The sequence below is a fragment of the Arvicanthis niloticus genome, chromosome 26, assembly GCF_011762505.2.
Source record: "Arvicanthis niloticus isolate mArvNil1 chromosome 26, mArvNil1.pat.X, whole genome shotgun sequence".
Classification (NCBI taxonomy): Eukaryota; Metazoa; Chordata; class Mammalia; order Rodentia; family Muridae; genus Arvicanthis; species Arvicanthis niloticus.
In genome coordinates, this window is record NC_133434.1 from 26,699,465 (window position 1) to 26,717,375 (window position 17,911).

At 48.3% G+C, this 17,911-nt stretch overlaps 1 protein-coding gene across 1 annotated transcript in view; it reads left to right on the top strand.

The window, feature by feature from the left end:
• Nucleotides 1–17,911, top strand: part of Coro2b (coronin 2B) — a 113,769-nt gene that overhangs the window by 41,716 nt on the left and 54,142 nt on the right. Inside the window, exon 2 of the mRNA XM_076925329.1 lies at nt 5,632–5,832. Coding sequence (XP_076781444.1) covers nt 5,632–5,832 — 201 coding nt within the window. The remainder of the gene's footprint in view (nt 1–5,631; nt 5,833–17,911) is intronic.

Here is a 17,911-nt window from a genome sequence, read left to right on the forward strand (position 1 = left end):
CACCTCATCACACAGACACACACAAACACCACGCATAACACATACAGATGCACACACAGACACATACCATATCACATAGACACATGCACACACATGCCACATATAACACATACAGATGCATACACACAGACACACACATCACACAGACACACATGCACACACAAACACCACATACAACACATAAGATACACACAGACACACGTGCACACACAACACATACAGACACACACAGAAACACATGCACATGCACACACACAGACACATGCATGTACACACACCACACACATGTGCAAACACACACCACATCACACAGACACACATACATGTACATATACACACAACAGACACACAACACTTACAGATGCATGTACACACAGACACATGCACACATGCACACACACTCATACACTCACCACATACACAACACACACACATAAAAATGGGAAAAAATATATATTAAAAAAGCAGGGTGGACGGCTCTTAAGAAACAAAGTAGCCAATTTGTGCGTCTGCAGTTGACGAACCCCTATTTCATTTTTCTCCTGGCTCTGTTAGCAAGATCTTTTTCTCATCAGGGTCTTTGCTAGCCTTAATGGACCCTAGTCTCAATGAGCACCTTGCCCAGGACCATCTAGACTCCTCATGGCTTCTAGTGACCTCTGACCTCCACACACACTCATACATGCACTCTACAAACATGCAAGGATGAAGACACAGAGTCAGTTCCCCCTTTGCCTGCCCCTCCCCTCTTTCTTCCACCCTGTTCCCTCAGCTGCATATCTGGCCCCTGTTGCCCACCATGGCTCAATGTGCCTTCATACACGCCCTTCAAGGGGAGCAGCTGGCTAGCCTGTCATCCCCAGAGTAAGTCACTCTCTCTGAGGAGTATTCTGGGGTAAAAGGCCACATGGAACACAACACAGTCACCTAGGATGAATTTGCATCCCTTGTGAGCTGGGGGAGCAGAGGCTCTTGTTCAGGAATTGTTGGCTAAGGATCATAAAGATGCCCCCTTTCTGCCCCCTTCCTTGCTAACTCAGATTCTTCCTGCAAGGCAGAAGGGGCCTAGCAGAGTGCCCCAAGAGTTACAGTAGGGTTTCTGTACAAAGCCCCTTTTATTTTCTCAGCAACATGAAGTTCAATCAGAAAGTTGCTGTTCCAATTTCAAAGCCTTCAGCCGATGAGGCCCCTTGAAGGTTTCTAAGGCTTCTGAGGAGATGTCTATCTGTCTGTCTGTCTGTCTGTCTGTCTCTCTCTCTCTCTCTCTCTCTTTCTCTCTCTGTCTGTCTCTCTTTCTCTCTCTGTCTTTCTCTGTCTGTCTGTCTGTCTCTCTCTCTCTCTCTCTCTCTCTCTCTCTCTCTCTCTCTCTCTCTCACACACACACACACACACACACACACACACACACACACGGCACATGGCTTGGCACCAGCTTCTCTATGGGCAAGGGGACACAACTCCTACTTTCCTACCTATGATTGACAGAACTAACGAGTTCTAATTATTTAGACTGCTGAGGTATACTTCCTCTCTCCAACAGAGATGTCACAGCTCCCACTAGCAGCCTCCCCCCACTTAGTGGTAATCTTAGGGGAGGGGCAGACAAGCCTTGTTGCCAAGTTCCCTGGAGACACCTTTTCGACCTCCTTTTCCCCACTGCCAAGTGACAGGGAGCCAAACTCTGTTTTTGAAGCTGCAGTTTGAAAGGGACCAGAGTATAGAGTCCAATGTGGGACCGCAGGGCCAGAGAGAGATAACATCATTCCCTCTAAACGCTGGGCAGCACAGATGCCCCCTCCCCAGCATGCACATACAGTGCACCCATCATTCAAAAGGTTTCCCTACCTAGGTGTACATGACCACAGCCATGTAGCCTGGCTGTGTACCTTGCCCTGGAGACATCCAGAGATTATCACCCTTCAAGAGGAAGGACTTCTTACCCTGGAGGCTCTCTGAACACAGAGCCCCAAATCTTACAGAGAGTGAGGACCACATTTCACAGATGGTTCTGCCGACCTCAGCTTTTAGCCTCAGCTTTGAACTAACCTTGTTTATAAAGTGACTCTGTATGGCCAAACATGGAGAGTTCAAGACCAGCCAAAGCTACATGGAGAGGCCATATCAAACAATGAAGACATACAAAAGTAGAGGCTAAGATTGTAGCTCGGGTGATAGAGTGCTTGTCTAGCACTCATGCCGCTCAGGGTTTGGTTCCCCAGCACAGCATTAACCAATCCTGGTATGGTATCCCACACCTATAGTCCTTGAGAGATATAGGCAGGAGGATCGGGAATTCAAGGTTATCCTGAGCTACATATCAAATTTGAGGGCAGCCTGGGCTACATGTTCTGGAAAGCGGCAGAGGAGACAGAGTGTCAGCATGCTTATCGAGAACCAGCCACATAGGAGTCTTGTCTGTCACTGTACCTGAGATCTTGGAGCCAGGCCAAGCAGAGAGAGAAAAAAGGACAGGGAGTGGGAGAAAGCCAGGAAAAGGGAAAGAGAGAGGAATGGGGAGGCATCTGTGGCATAAGTGGTGTCAGCTGAGACATGCAGCTGAGGGCTCCCCAGGAGCATCTTGGGTAAATGTAGGTGTGGGAGGTTCAGGTGGCATGCCCTGTGCTGAGCATGAGCTGGGCAGCTTGGCATTGACTCTGCCTATGTCCTTGGAAGTGAAGGGAAATGAATAATAATCCTCTGTGAGAGCAGATAGAGGGGCACAGAGACGGTCAGAGGCTTGCCCAAGCCACACAGCCGCTCTGCAGAAGGATGGAACTAGAATGGAGGTCTGTGTAGATTCCAGACCAGGCTTGTCACCCTTCCCTTGAAGCTCCCAGGAGGCCTCGCAGTGTGGTCTTCACTGGAAATGAGCAGGTCTCGGCACCCAGACACTGGAAGGACTGGCACTGGGAGGTTATCCGAGCTATCAGCCTTCTGCTGGGTGAGGCTCCCTTAGGATGTGGCAGGAGCTAGACCATCATCTGGCCAGGGACCTGAAGGGGCTTTCTGACTGCAGAACCCTGCTGGGCAGCCCAGGAACAGCCTGCCAGAGCTCAGCACTGCTCAGAAGGCCCTCTTCCTGCTGTCCCCAGGGGAACCTGGACTGAGGGCGATACCAGGAGCAGGAACAGGTCTGAGGTCCACTCTGAGGCTAGCCCTGAGGTTGAGTTGTGGCTGGGCAGAAAAAAAGGGCATGGCTGACTGGCAGAAGCTGGAATGAGCAAACACAGCACCTCCCCATGGAACTGGAATCTAGAATGTTCTACTTTGCAGGGACAGCGTGATTTCTATAATTTAATGCTGGGATGGCTCTAAAGACCTGTAATATATTTTTAAACTGATCTTTCTTCTTCCTCTTCCTCTTCTTCCTCCTCCTTTTCTTCCTCCTCCTTTTCCTCTTCTTTCTCTTTATTTTTTTTCTGCCTCATTAGCACTCATTCACAATAGTATCTGTGACATCAAAGGTCTGGAATATGTGTTATTTTTTCCAATTTATTAAAATAACATACACTGTTGGGTTGTAATGTGCATGGGACCTGTTGGGTTGATGTGTGGGTCCCGCCTCTTTCTTGCCACACATGTAGGACTTCTCTTGGGGACAGAGGTACAGGAATTTGACTGTATTTACTCCACCCTGGTGTCAGGCAGACATAGGACATCGGGCTATGTGAAGCCCAGGGACTCCGCTCAGGGTGGGGAGCACAATTTGAGGTCCCTCAGGGAGCCAGAGTTTTGGGCTTGGGAGTCCTTGGGCCAGAAGGTGGCCAGGAACCGGCTGGTTCTCAGGCCCTTGGGCCCGAGCTCCGGCTACATCCTGCAGGATGAGAATTCTTGGCTTGGTCACTGTGGCTCACTTGTCTGTGGCAGCTGCTCGCTTGGCTTGGGTGGTCTCTGTGACTGGGAATGCAAAGAGTTCTTAGATGAAGACCTGCTCCAATGTTCCCCACAGTGGTTTCTCAGTGTAGACCTGAGATTAAATACTTTTTGCAAGGGGGAGAGTCTGGGAAGGAATGTTTAATTGGCTACGCACCTCTGGCCTTTAGGTACCTCATTAATAGGGAGGTCTGTCTTGAGGCTCTGTGGCCCATAGTCTCACCCTCTATCTGTGGAGGGGCTAGTGGGTGTTGTCCTACGTGACTAAAAGGCCCCCACTCTGTGGAGTTCTTTGACCTCCTGTCAAGCCTGGAGTCTGGGAGCCTGGCAAAACACATGCCATCACTTAGGATCACCTGGAGTCTCTGGCAATTTCTAGCTGGTGCTCGACCAGAAACCAGGCTATCCTTTTACAGACCTACAGTACAATTGCTAAAATTAAACCTTCATCTCTCAGCACTTGGGAGGCAGAAGCAGGTGTACCTCTGTGAGTTCAGGAACAGCCTGACCTACACAGTGAACGCCAGGACAGTCAGAGCTGTATATTGAGGTCCTGTCTCAAACAAAAACAAGATTCCTTCTTGACCTTTTGGCTAAGATCAAGTGCACAGCATGAGCCAGGTGTGTGGTCACTGCACAGAGCCATGACTGAGTGCTTGCTATGTGTGGCCCAGGCTGAGCTCACTACAAGATTGGTATGGCTTCCCTGCAAAAGACACAATCCCATAGAAGGCCACCATAGATCCTCCACTTACCCTCCAAATGCATCAAAAGTAGAACCTGCTGACTGGTCAGCGCCTAGACTATGAACGGTGGTCCGGGTCGGCTGAGGAGGGCCTCCTGTAGTCTATAGAACAAGGATGCTCAAAATTCAGGGTGCTTCCGTATCATTTGGGAGTGGGCAAGGGGGCAAGGAAATGGAGTCAGTTTGCTGAGTGTTGGACAACACTCCTAAAATATTGCAGTGGATTCCTTAGGCCCAGGGTGGGACCCAGGAACAGTATTTGTCCAAAAATGACCCAGGAACTCAACGACTTCCCTCACTGTCGGTGGTTCTGACACGGGTGATGTTTGAGTCACACTTTGGGGACTTTGTCCCAGACTCAAAAGCCCCAACACCCAGTGCCTTCCCCTCTAGCACACTCAGCTGTGTGGCCTTGTCTCAGTCACTTAGCCTTTCTGTGTCTCTGACGACACCGTGTCAGTGGCAGTGATGAACAGAGAGGTTTTTGAGGGTGTGCTCATAAGGGAGAGATTCTAGAAAGAATTGGAGCAGGAGGTGATGAAATACGGGGGCTCGCTTCCTTGAGCATAAGGTGATGCTCCCCCCTCTGCCACTGATGTTGTCCTCACTAGTAAACACGCAGCCTCCTTAACCTGCAGGGCTGAATGAAATGCGTTTGGGCAGTCGGGACACTGACCCATGTGTGGCTGGCTTACCGTATCGCATGTCATTATCGTTGGTAGAGAGAGGACGACCCTACACTCTTTCCAGAAGACGGCTGGGCATGTGGACCATACGCAGGAATGCTGTGAATACTCTCATGCCAGGCTCTGTGTCAGCAAGACCCTCTAGGCAAGCAGCCAAGCACATTATAAGTCACATGCTCTTGGTGGCTCCATCGCCTCTCATCCCTCCATGAAAATGGGTGGGCCCAAGGGATCCCTTGCCCCTTTACCTCTGGCTCTCCAGTGCCCTGTCCAGCTCCTTCATGAAGTAGTAGTCAGCCTAACCCTGCCTCTGCTGATCCCTTGCAGATGTCCTGGCGACCGCAGTACCGCAGTTCCAAGTTTCGGAACGTGTACGGGAAAGTGGCCAACAGGGAGAACTGCTTTGACGGGATCCCCATCACCAAGAATGTGCATGACAACCACTTCTGCGCAGTCAATGCCCGCTTCCTGGCCATAGTCACTGAGAGCGCAGGAGGTGGCTCCTTCCTCGTCATCCCCCTGGAGCAGGTAAGTGGCCCTGGTTGCCCTGAGATTCTGACTGAGAACAAGGCTGGACTGGGGAGGCCTGAGATCTGTGCATCTAGATGAGTCTCTGCCTGGAGGACTAGATCACACCTGTCTCTGGGGACAGCTTAGGCCCTAACATTCTATTTCAGTGTTCATTTGATATAGAACTGGAGGACAGCAGAGACAGCTATGGGTACTTTTGGATCTGCAAAAACCTGTACTCTTAGGAAACTGCCCTCTGCTGGGAGGCTGGCCACCATCTGCTGGGCCCCCTAGTGCCCACTTCCTGCCTGGAGGCTTTCACCACCAGGCTGCTTACGTGGCTGCCACAGGTTAAACCCACAGAGCTTACTGCTGCGATTTTGTCGATGTAGCCATCCAAGCACAGTCCCAGGAGGCCCGTGGGAGGTCACACGCCTCAGGCAAAGTGCTTGCTGTCAGTTTTGCTTGTTTATGCTTGAGTTCCCGTTCCTAGCCTGACTCATCCCAGCTCCAGGAGACAGTGCTCATAGAAGAAAACACTGGTTCTAGAAACACAGTCAGCTGATGGCAGGACAATTTCCAGGCTTCCCTCCCCCAGAGGAAGCACAGCTTTGGGGATGTATAGGACAGGTCTCTTTCCCTCCACAGGGCCAGCTACAGTGTCCCTGAGGACAGAGCTAGATCTCATAAAGGTCTAAGCAGCAGTGACTTAGAGGCCGGAGGAATGGGCTTTCCCACTTGCCAGCCAAGTGGCCTTCCGGGTGTCTCTCAACGGTTCTGCCCTTCGTTTCCCTGAACTGATAAAGCGGGGCTCGTAGCTCCTCATCCTGCATTGGCCACAGGGTCTCAAGTAGGAACAGACAGACATGGATGTGGCCCAGGAGCTGCACTGGAGGTTGTCTTGGTGACAGTCACTCTAAGGCCGCATGGTGGAGATGGATTGCTGTTTCCTTACTAAAGTTGTCAGCTCAGCTTATGAATTTCTGAGATGCCGCTTGTCTCGCCTTTCAGACCAGATCAGGTCTCTGTTATGGGGGCCAGCTCAGCTCCAGGCCGCTGTGAGGGCCTGTGGATCCCTGGGATAGGTGGGACACAGCCACTGTCTGCACCATGCCATGTTCCGTTTAATAACTCAAGAGTCAACACTTGGTACCTTTCTGTACAGCAAAAGTTCTAGACAGAGTGATGACATAAATGTTTAGTGTGGGGGAAGGGCAAAAGAATAGGGAAAGGAAGAAAGGAGAGAAGAGAACCTGGCAGCTATAATTTCAGAACCTGGGAGGTTGAAGCAGTATATACGTAAGATTTTTATCAAAGGAAGGAAGGGAAGGAGAGAGGGATAGAACAGAGAAGAATGCTGCTATGTTGGGAAAAAGTGGAAAACATTTTTAAAGTTTTTTATATTAATTTTAAAATATTTATTACTTTGAGTCTGTGTGCATGTATGTGATGTGGGGATGTGTGTGGGGTATGTGTATGTGTCTGTGTTATGTGTATGTGATTATGTGATGTGGGGATGTAGTGTGTGTATGTGGTCTGTGTGTATATGGTATGTATGTATGTGCAGTGTGTGTATATGTGTGTGTGGTATGTATATATGTGTATGGTGTGTATGTGTGATGTGTTAGCAGTGTGTATGTGATGTGTGTATGTAGTGTGTACATATATGGTATGTATGCCTGTGTGTAGTATGTGTATATATGTGTGGTGTGGGTATGTGGGTGTGGTCTGTGTGTGTCTATATGTGTATGTATATATATGTGGTGTATATGTGGTCTGTGTATATGTGCAGTGTGTGTATATACGTATGTGGTGTGTGTATATATGTGTGATGTGCTAGTGGTATGTATGTGATATATATATATATATATATATATATATATATACACACACACACATATATATATGGTATGTATGGTATGTGTATATATATGTGGTCTGTGTATATGTGTATGTATGTGTGATATGTTAGTAGTGTATGTGTGTATATGTGTTGTGTGTATATGTGTATGTATGTGTGATGTGTTAGTGGGGGGGGTGTGTATGTGTGTTAGAGTCTGTGCCATGATGTATGTGTGTATGGTATGTGTGTGTGTCTGTGGTGTGTATGTAGTTTGTTTATATGTGTAGTGTGTGTATATATGTGGTCTGTGTATGTATGTGTGACAGTGTTAGTTGTGTGTGTGTATATGTGTATGTATGTGTGATGTGTTAGTGGGGGGGTTGTGTGTGTATGTGTGTTAGAGTCTGTGGCATGATGCATGTGTGGGGTCAAAGTCACCTTTCAGAAGCAAGTTCCTTCCCTCTATCATATAGGTCCCAGGTAATAAATTCAGGTCATCAGCAGTTGGCAGCAAGCCCCTTCATCCACAGAGTCACCTCACTGGCACCAGGAGAACCTTTTAAAAATCATGCTGTGTGGAAAGGCTTGGTATATCAAAGCATCTCCCCAAACCATCAGGGAAGCAATTGGTACAATAGAATGTATTTTTAAACAACTAAGTTCCTGTACTACAATGAGGCACTAAACAAAGTTAAAAGGAAACCTAGGCTTGAACAGAATGTTTTCAGTGCATAACAAATAAAAGGTTGTATCTGGAACATAGAAAGTTCCAGAAAAATCAGTACAAAAGGAAAGTGGACAAAAGACCTGCATAAGCAATTCACAGATGACAAATGTTTCATAGAGAACGAGGTTTTGGAGTACCAGAGAACAGGTGTGCAACCCTGTGGAGAGAGAACGTGAGTGAGGAGCCAGAGATGCTGGGAGGCCCTGTTCACCTCTGAAGACACATGGCTACCAGCCAGCATTCCATCTGGAGAATCTGCCCGGCTGAATTGTCCTTAGGGGTATATAGAATGTTAGCAAACAGACTTGGCAGCATAAGCCTGTGATCCCAGCACTGGGGAAGCAGAGTGGGCTACATACCAAGTTCCAGGACTATAGCAAGACGGTGTCTTCAACTAACAAACAAACAAACGGATAAATAAGGTATCACATGGTAACGCACATCTAGAATCCCAGGGCTCTGGAGGCTGAAGCAGGAGGATCACATGTCCAAGGCCTGCCTGAGGTACACAGAGAAGCACTCAAATGTTTGCAGATTAAAAAAAAAATTGAAGCAGAGTCTCACTATGTATAACTCTGTCTGGGCAGAAATTTTTTATGTGAACCAGACTGACTTTCAATTCACATTGATCTGCCAGCCTCTGCCTCCTAATGTTTGCAGCATTTTCAACCTCCAGACATCATTATCACTAATTATTATTATTATTATTATTATTATTATTATTATTTTCACCAGTAAAAAACAAAACAAAACTTCTCCGTCAAGTTGTGTCTTAGGTTTCTATTGCTGTGAAGAGACACCATGACCAAGACAACCCTTATAAGAGAAAACATTTAATTGGGGCTGGCTTACAGTTTCAGAGACTTAGTCCATTATCATCATAGCAGGCAGCATGCTTGACAGGCAGACATGGTGCCTAAGCAATAGCTGAGAACTACATTCTGATCCACAAGCAGAGAGAGAGAGAGAACTGTACCTAGCATACTGTCCCCATACATCCTCCAATAAGGCCACACCTACTTCAACAAAGCCACACCTACTCCTTTTAATCCGATCTGTGTTCTACTCCCTGATGATTAAGCATTCAAATGTATGCACTTATTGGACCCATTCTTATTCAAACCACCACAACTTGCTTAAAAGCTTCCAAACTCTGTACTCTGTACAGAGAAATTGCCCTCCCTGGAAACTGATACACACACACACACACACACACACACACACACACGCCCATCTGAACTTCATCTGTTCACCTTCCTGGGGTACCACACACAGGGACCAGGTACCCTGATTCACAGGCATACTGTAGTAGAGAAAATTTGCATGCACCCTGCAGGCCTATCATGGAGGAAGCTAATAATAACACTGCTCCCTTCTGGGTCCTGTGCTCTTCAGGACAGGCCCTGTTCAGCACGGTCTCCTGATCACTTTCCGAATTTGTGGATGAGAGGAATTCTAAAAGGTTTTCCTGTGCGTGGATTATATCTACCATCCGTTAGCACGTTCATCACAAACATGAAATCATCTTGGGCCGGGGATGTAGCTCAGCTGGCAGGCTGCTTGTCTGTCATGCATGAGGCCTTGGTCTCAATATCCAGGGCTGCACAGACACAGTGTGGTGGCTCACAGCACAGGTTTGTAGTCCCGGTTCTCAAGAGGCTGGAGGATCAGAAGTTCAAGGCTATTCTCTGCTATAGAAAAAGTTAGAAGGCTACCTTGGGCTATATGAGACCTTGTCTTTAAAACTAGAATCTTAAGTCTTTAAAACTAGAATCTTAAAAATATTTATCAAAGAAGTAAAGTCATAGAAAATTTATTTCACATACTCCTGAAAGACATATTTTTATGAAAAATAATATTTTAATGAAAAATAGTATTTTCTAAAGCCAAAAAAAAGTTAACAAGGGGTTAGGAGTGGGGCTGGGTGGTAGAGCCTATTGTAGAAGGCTCTTGGTTAGATTCCCAGCACTGACAAAGAAAAGTGAATGAGAAGAATGCCATTGTTTTCTACTTTTCAAATCCCTCTGGCTCGACAGAGCACAGCTGGACTCTCACATCTGCTTCTGCATTCAGCCTGTGGCTGTATCTCATGAGAAGCTGCCAAAAAATAAAAAATAAAAATAAAAAATAAAAAATAAAAAATAAAAAATAAAAAAATAAAAAAATACCATGTACTCTTGAGAGACTAGACAAACAGGAATGTGGAGTTTGAGTGCTGTGCCGAAAGCAGTTTTGATTTCATGAATGCCCTGAAAATTCTTGTTTTTTTATTTATATTTTATTTTTTTATGGGAGGAGCCTGCAAGTGCCACGGTGTGCGCGTGAAGGTTAGAGGACAACTTACCACAGCTGGTTTCCTTCCGACATCATGTGGGCCCAGAAATCAAACTCAAGTGCCTTGAGCAGCTAAGACACCTAGTTGGTCCCTGGGAAGGTCTTGAATCGCCCAGTGGACCCCAGATCACATTTTGGAAATCACCCATGCAGAGGACACTAATGAAAGAAAACTATTTGTGGTTTGTGAAAAAGCATGCTTGGTGTCATTAGAAACACCACTGTACTAGTGATAGCGGCACACACCTTTAATCCCAGCACGTGGGAGGCAGAGGCAGGTGGATCTCTGTGAGTTTGAAGTCAGCCTGGTCTACAGAGTGAGTCGTGGACAGCCAGGACTACACAGAGACACCCTGTTTCAGTAAAGGCGGCGGGGGGTGGGGGGACAAAAACCATTTATGTATCTAGAAAAGCCAAAGGACATTACTTAGTGATGAGTTCTACTTTTTAAAATTTTCTTCTTTCTCTATGATGTTCTTTTATAATGAACATTTAAAGCATTCTGGGTAGAAAAAGCAATGTGTGTGGGGGGGGGGGGAGGGGAAGGGATGGAGATCTGAGAATGCGACTCAGCTGGGTGAGTGTGCCTAGCATACAAGAGCCCCTGGTCCATCCCTTGGTGGTACATGGGAGATGGAAAAGTTCAAAATCATCCTTGGCTACATAACAAGTTTGAGGTCAGCCTCTCGGAATTCAGGGACATCAACCCATCTTCCATGTGTGAAAACCGAGGCTGCAGAGACAACAGGGGCTGGATCCAAGGTCAGCTTCCAGGCCAGGGCAGGAGCTGACAAAATCAGCTCTCCTGCTTCTGCATCCATGACTGCAGTACTGTGAGGCTGAGTGCTGATAGACAGGTCCTTTTGGCTCTGGGTGGGTCTGCAGGAGGGGCCATTCTTCCTGGACTCTTGTTCAGCCTCTGCAATGGTAGCCAGCGCCTGATGTTTTCCTAGTTAACATGCAGCTCCCGGCTCCCACCTCTCAGGAGTAGAATGTTAAGCTGCAGATGGACCAGTAGTCAGCACCCTGATTGCCTGGCACAGCTGTAGGGACTCTATGAATATTGCAGGACCTTGGCACTGTGCCCTGCACCTCATCCAGCAACCCAGTACCACACCCCTTTCTTGCTGCACTTCTAGGGGCTGAACCAAGAAATGGACTCCCTGATTCTGCACAATATACAAGTATCACAGCCCAAATTTAAACCCCCAGATCTCCCAGATGCATGCCCAGTTACCTCACAGAGGGCTAGAAAGCACGTTTGCAGTCTTGGTCTGTATTACTGTGATTGGAATACAGAGTTCTTGCTGCCTGTCTCTATGGAAGCCACGGAGCAGAAACAGGAATTGAATCCAGCTGTTGGAGAAGCCAAAGGACTTTAGTCTCCAAATCTGAATGCACCTTTCCAGGATAGCTCCAGGTTGTATATTCTATATCAAAACAGAGGCAGTCTATCACTCATTTCAAAATTTAGTTGTGTCTCTCTGGGCAGGTTCTCAGCCTTGTCTCTGAGTCTCTCTTGTTATCTCTGTCTTCACATTTGTATACCTTATGAATCTCTCTCCTGCCAGGTGGTGTCTGGCTTTAATTCCAACACTCAGGAGGCAGTGGCAGGCAGATCTCTGAGTTCAAGGCCAGCCTGGTGTACAGAGCTAGTTCAGGACAGCCAGGGCTACACAGGGAAACCCTGTCTTGGGGGAGGTGGCGTCTCTCCCCTATCTCTTTCTTCACTTCCCTTATTATTGTCTCTGTAAATCGGGGATTTCCAAATATCCAAGGCCACTGAGTCTCAAGTTCCTCCTGAGCTGTTTACAGTGTGTATGTGCAGGTTCCTTCCTGCAATACGAGGTACACATGTGATCCTTTAATATACAATATAAATATCCCTGCCACTGTTACTGTAGGGAACTTCCCCAGAGTCCAGGGGACCAGGTGGGGAGATCAAACATTGGAGCCAGTTGGCAAGGAGAGACAGGGAAAGGGTCCTGTAGAGGAAACCAGACAAGTTGACTTAATTCCTTCAGCCACAGTGCAAGAACTGGATCCTCAATACTAAACTGGGAGTCTTGAATCGATGTGCCACCAGGTCCGGACTTCCAAAGGCCCTGTGGGTATCCCACAGGTGGATCTGGAGAGTGGGCCTCACCAGATGGGTCATGCGCCTGGCTCCAGGCATCACTCTCTTCCATCAGGTGGGTGAGCATATGGATTTGAATAGGTAGTGCTCCCACTAGTGGGTAAAAATGGTGGGATTGCACCCTCTATATACAGGAGCCTCTGGCTGACACAGCTTCACTGTCTCCTGCCCATCCCATCATGCCATGGCCCAGTCTGCTGAGAAGTTGCTTTCTTCTGGTCTTGGGTAACAGAGAAATGTAACCCACAGCCTATGCCCTGGCTTTCGGTGGTCTAAGTCAGCTTGGACGATGTTACATGACACTCCTGCCTCTCTCTCCCAAGTGTTGAGATTATAGATGTAGCACACAGTTCCTGGCTTCATAGCTACATGATCTCCTCTTGCCTTTTCTTTATCTGTGATCTCTGGCGGAAGCACAGTCCACCCAGAGGTCAGCAGAGCTCTGAAGCAGGGGAGCAGGTGAGGATGGCTCCATTGGCAGACACCTGTTCCAGTCTCTGGTATGCCACTCAGGTGCTGTGTGACCTCCAGAGTCACTTCCTATGCCCTGGTTTTTCTACCCACAGATTGATAAGGTTGGGCCCCATAATTTAAAGAACTCAATGTAGCTCTTACATTCTGGCACTTGCTAGCCTCATTTTATTCAAACATATCCCCACCAGTGTTGCAAGTTGGTGTTGTACAGTTGACAATGATGCCTGCTCCCTCTCAAGACCCATCTCAAATGCCAGCTCTGAAACCTTTGCCAGCCCAGTACTCAGCTACATATAGTCAGTCTCCCCTGATAGAGCCCTTGCCTGACCCTTTATTCACCGTCTGGTTATACCATCTACCTGTTCAGCCATCCACCCACCAATCCATCTACCCACCCCACACACAGCCAGCCATCCTCCATCCAGATCCACCCAACAAATGCTATTTGAGCACCCATGATATCTCAGTCACCGCTCTTGCCCAGACATGGTGGCATGTGCCTTTAATTCAAGCATTCAGAAGGCAGGCAGATCTCTGTGAGTCTGAGGCCAGCCTGGTCTACAGAGTGAGCTCCAGACCAGAGTAAGACGGTGCCAAAACCAAACAAGAAACAGTTCCTACACCAGGGATGAACGTAAACAAGGCTGAGTCTTTATGCACATGCAGTTCACAGTCTAGTCGGCTGCCTGGGTGGTGAGGACAGATGTCTATTTTGCACAGTGGCAAAGCACTAGCTATGGATGGGTTCACACCTGGCATGTTGGACTGACCTGAGGCTTGACCCAGAGGCACAGTCCCTACTTCCCTTTACAGACTGCCTGAGGCCAGACGGCAGTAGGCTTTACTATGGAATCATCTAAAAGTCATTGGGCCGGGCAGCTCCACGGCTCAGAGCATGCTGAGATGTCCAGCCTACTGCCCAGTACCACAGTGAGGTCAGCCTTTCTGCTGCCCTAAACCTTCTCTCCCATTCCAGATCTTGGTAGCTTTCCTCCCCTAAAGTCAGCTCTGAACTACTTCCCACTTAGACAGCCACCCACTCCCACCCTCCTTTCTCCTGGGGAATTCAGAGAGCTATTCCAAATCCATTTCCCCATCTTTCCTCAGTCTTTCTTTGTTCTTCAAGCTGCCTTCCTTCCTCTTGGTGCAATTTGCATCTCAAAGCTTGTGACAGGCTGAGTACAGTAGGTGACTTTAGGAAAGGGGGAGACTTGGGGAGAGAGAGAGAGAGAGAGAGAGAGAGACCGAGAGAGACCCCGAGACCTGAGATTGACAGCTCTGTGTTTTTCCCTTCTTTGGAAGAATAGCTGCTTATTTGGGGGGGTGGGGGGGGTGGCGGGGGAGAATGAAGGCAGGCCCTTCCTCAGAGATGGGAGTGTCGTGCATTCATTTTATTTCAAAGTTATGAGTGAGATAAGGCTCTCTCTGGATTTGGGGGTCCCTAAGACAGGTATGCAGCATGGTTAAAGAGTATTTTGGAAAGTATGAGAATTTATCTGCTGAGTCAATCCCTGTACCAAAACGGCCTTCTGATTTCCCCCTCAAAGCCAAAGTCTAGAAACTATAGCGCCTAGTTCCCAGGGACCATGAACCTGCAGTGCTGAATCCAGATTGAGGGTGCTCCCTCCGCCCAGGGCTCAGGCCTGGACCATGAAGCCTTTTGCTAGTCAGATCTGCTCCCCATTTTTTTTCTGAGGCATTTGGGGGTCATAGCCCCAACTCATAGCTATACAACCCTAGACACTTTGCCTCAGTTTCCTTGTGTGTAAAACCCTGGTGTTTCTTGTTTCTCAGTGTGTCATGATGATTAAATGAGGTGTTACATAAAATGTCTGACACATAGTCTGCTGCACAGCATGTGCTTAATAACCAGGAGCTACCGTGATGCAAAAGGCTTCTGCACATATTCTCTCCCAGAAATGGCCACTAAGCTTTGGTGGGCTTTGAATCATGCAGCTAATAAAGGGGAGGCCTGTCTGGGACAGTCCCCAAGGATCTCTGACCATGGAAACTCACCTACCCAGAGAAGCATACACACAAGTAGATCCATTTTTGTCTGAAGGGGAATTGAGGAGAGGGTGTTGAGGACTCCAGTGTCATGTCTGCTGTCTGGGTGCTGGAGCCTGTGGTGCCCTGCAGGGCCAGCTTCTCTGAGGAGGGGCTGCCTGGCTGCCTGGCTTGTAAGGGATAAGACACAGAAGGCTTTAGCGCAACCTCTGAATGTGTAGTCCTCAGGCCTGCACTTCTACCATATGGCAAGATAAACTCCGAATGGGTGGGAGAAGAGGGGTGGGGTCAAGGCCTTTCTGGAACTTGCAGATGGAGGCCAACCCTCCCTGAATCTGACCTGAGTTGGACACTCTCTGTTCTGAGATGGCCTGGTGCCACTGGGTCCTCCTCATGCACCTCACAGAATCCCAATCCTAGGTTGTGACAGACACAAAAGTCATAGGAGACCTGATGGTCACTGCTCTAAAGCCCTCACAGCTGGGACAAGTGTTGACTCCCAAGAGGTGTGTGGCATTGGAGTGTGCACAGCACACCTGGGCACTCCTTTCCAGGAATTCTGTCCTTGATCCCTTCTTAGAGTTCCAAGTCACTCCACAAAGGTGTTAGAAATGACGGTACCTTCTTCCCCAGGGACTGTGCAGGCTAAGGTCAGGGATCCCAAAGGAGTTGCTGATGGAATTCCAGATGGCAGATGCCACCTGGGATGGCCATCCCCAGGCTCTGGGAGAGAGACACAGAGAACATGCATACACTCAAGCTTACCACCCCCTCCATCTGAGCCTCCGTGTTCACTGTTCCTCCTCCCAGAGTTTCAAGAACAAAAGTGACATAGGGTTTACACGGGGTGGAGGTGGAGGTTGGGTGGGGACTGAACATCTTCCTCAGGCCCCGTTGTCCCCGAGGCCTCAGCAATTCTTCTACCCTGTTCCTTCCCTGTCAGTGAACAATGGCTGCCTGTGTGCCTCTCCTGAGAACGCCCCAGGCCTGTGCTAGCCTGGGGGCACTTTCCATTTCTGGATGTCCCTCCTCGGGCCCCTGCCCCCACTTCCATTTCAAGGCCTTTAAAGTCATCCTGACCTGAGGGGGGAAAAGAATGGGTCAGGGCATCCACAGCCTCTCAAAATAAATGCGGCTCTGCCATATCCGCTCATTTAGTCTCCTCTGGCCCCTCCCAGCTGTACTCATCAAAGACCTTGATTTTAGTTGCTAAGCAACTTGTGCCTAAATTTCCAAGTGGGTCTTCAGGTGAATACAGGAGGGAGAAGATGTGGGAAGCAGTGTTTAAAATGATACAGTTTATCTGTGAAGATGCCAAGGCCCAGAGAGAGTGAGACTCAGTGGGGGCTGCACAGCTAGTGAGTGTGTGTAGGGGTGAGTGTTGCATGTGTGTGGAGGCCAGAGGTTGATACCGGTATTGTCCTCAGCACCTCTCTATTATACATAGGTGAGGGAGGGGGGCATGTCTCTCACTTAACCTGGAGCACGGGGCTAGACCAGCTACTAGCAAGCCACAGGAGGTCTTCTGTTTCTGGCTCTCTAGCCCTGAGACTACAGGTGCTCACCACCATTTCTAGTGGTCATGTAAAACCCAAATGAAAAAGACCTCACCGATCCGTGGAGAACTGCAGACGCACCCCAAATCACTCACGAGAAACACAACTTGATGCAAATCGCAAGAGGTTTACTGGCTAGCCAGGGCTGTCTTCCCTTCAAGCCCGAGCAGGGATTCAGCCAAGAACAAAAGAAGTTTACAGCTTTTAAGGGGGCATCTACAAACCAGGTGGGGGTGGAGTTAGGGAAGGGGGAAGGCTGAGAGTGGAGTTAGGGAAGGGGGAAGGAGGGGGAACAGGTCACTAGGTCATTGATACATTCGATCTCAAATTCCTAAGATGGATGGTGTGTCACTTTATAATTGGCTATTTCGAACTAGTTTCACACTATATATCATGAGCTCCAGTTCAAGGGGGTCAGGCTTATCTCAAACTTTTAGCATCCTGGCACCAACTGTCTCAGGGCTGTTAGTTCAAAGCCCGGCCAGGGTAATCTCGGGCCCATAGCATCCTGACACCATGAATCTTAAGGTTTGTTTAGTTAGGGCCATCTGTTCAAATGGTCAGCTAATTTCCTGGGACTGAGGCAACACAGTGTTTGACTTACAGGTTTTTATGTCTTTGCTTTTAAGAGTAGGGTTCAGGGGATCAACTTATGATTTTTCTATCTTTCAGTCATATGGGGCTTGAACTTGGGTTCTTATGTTTTATGAACTCACTCATTTCCCCAGCCCCTGGCCTTTACTGAGAGAGGCACCCAGGCACGGCATCAGCATTCTGGGGACTTTTCTTATAAAGTGCCATCTGCCTCAGTAGGGAGGAGTGGGCTGTGCCCAGTGGGAATCAGGCATAGACCCCTCGGCATTCTAAAGAAGTTACAGGTCTCTCCATAGAACAAAGTTGAAAGAGCATAAACCAGATGAACAGAGGGAAAGAAACGGGCTCCATTCAAGCCGCCGTTACACGTGTACCAGCCTAACGAACATACAGGGTAGAGCTTGAATCATAGTATGCTAAAGAAT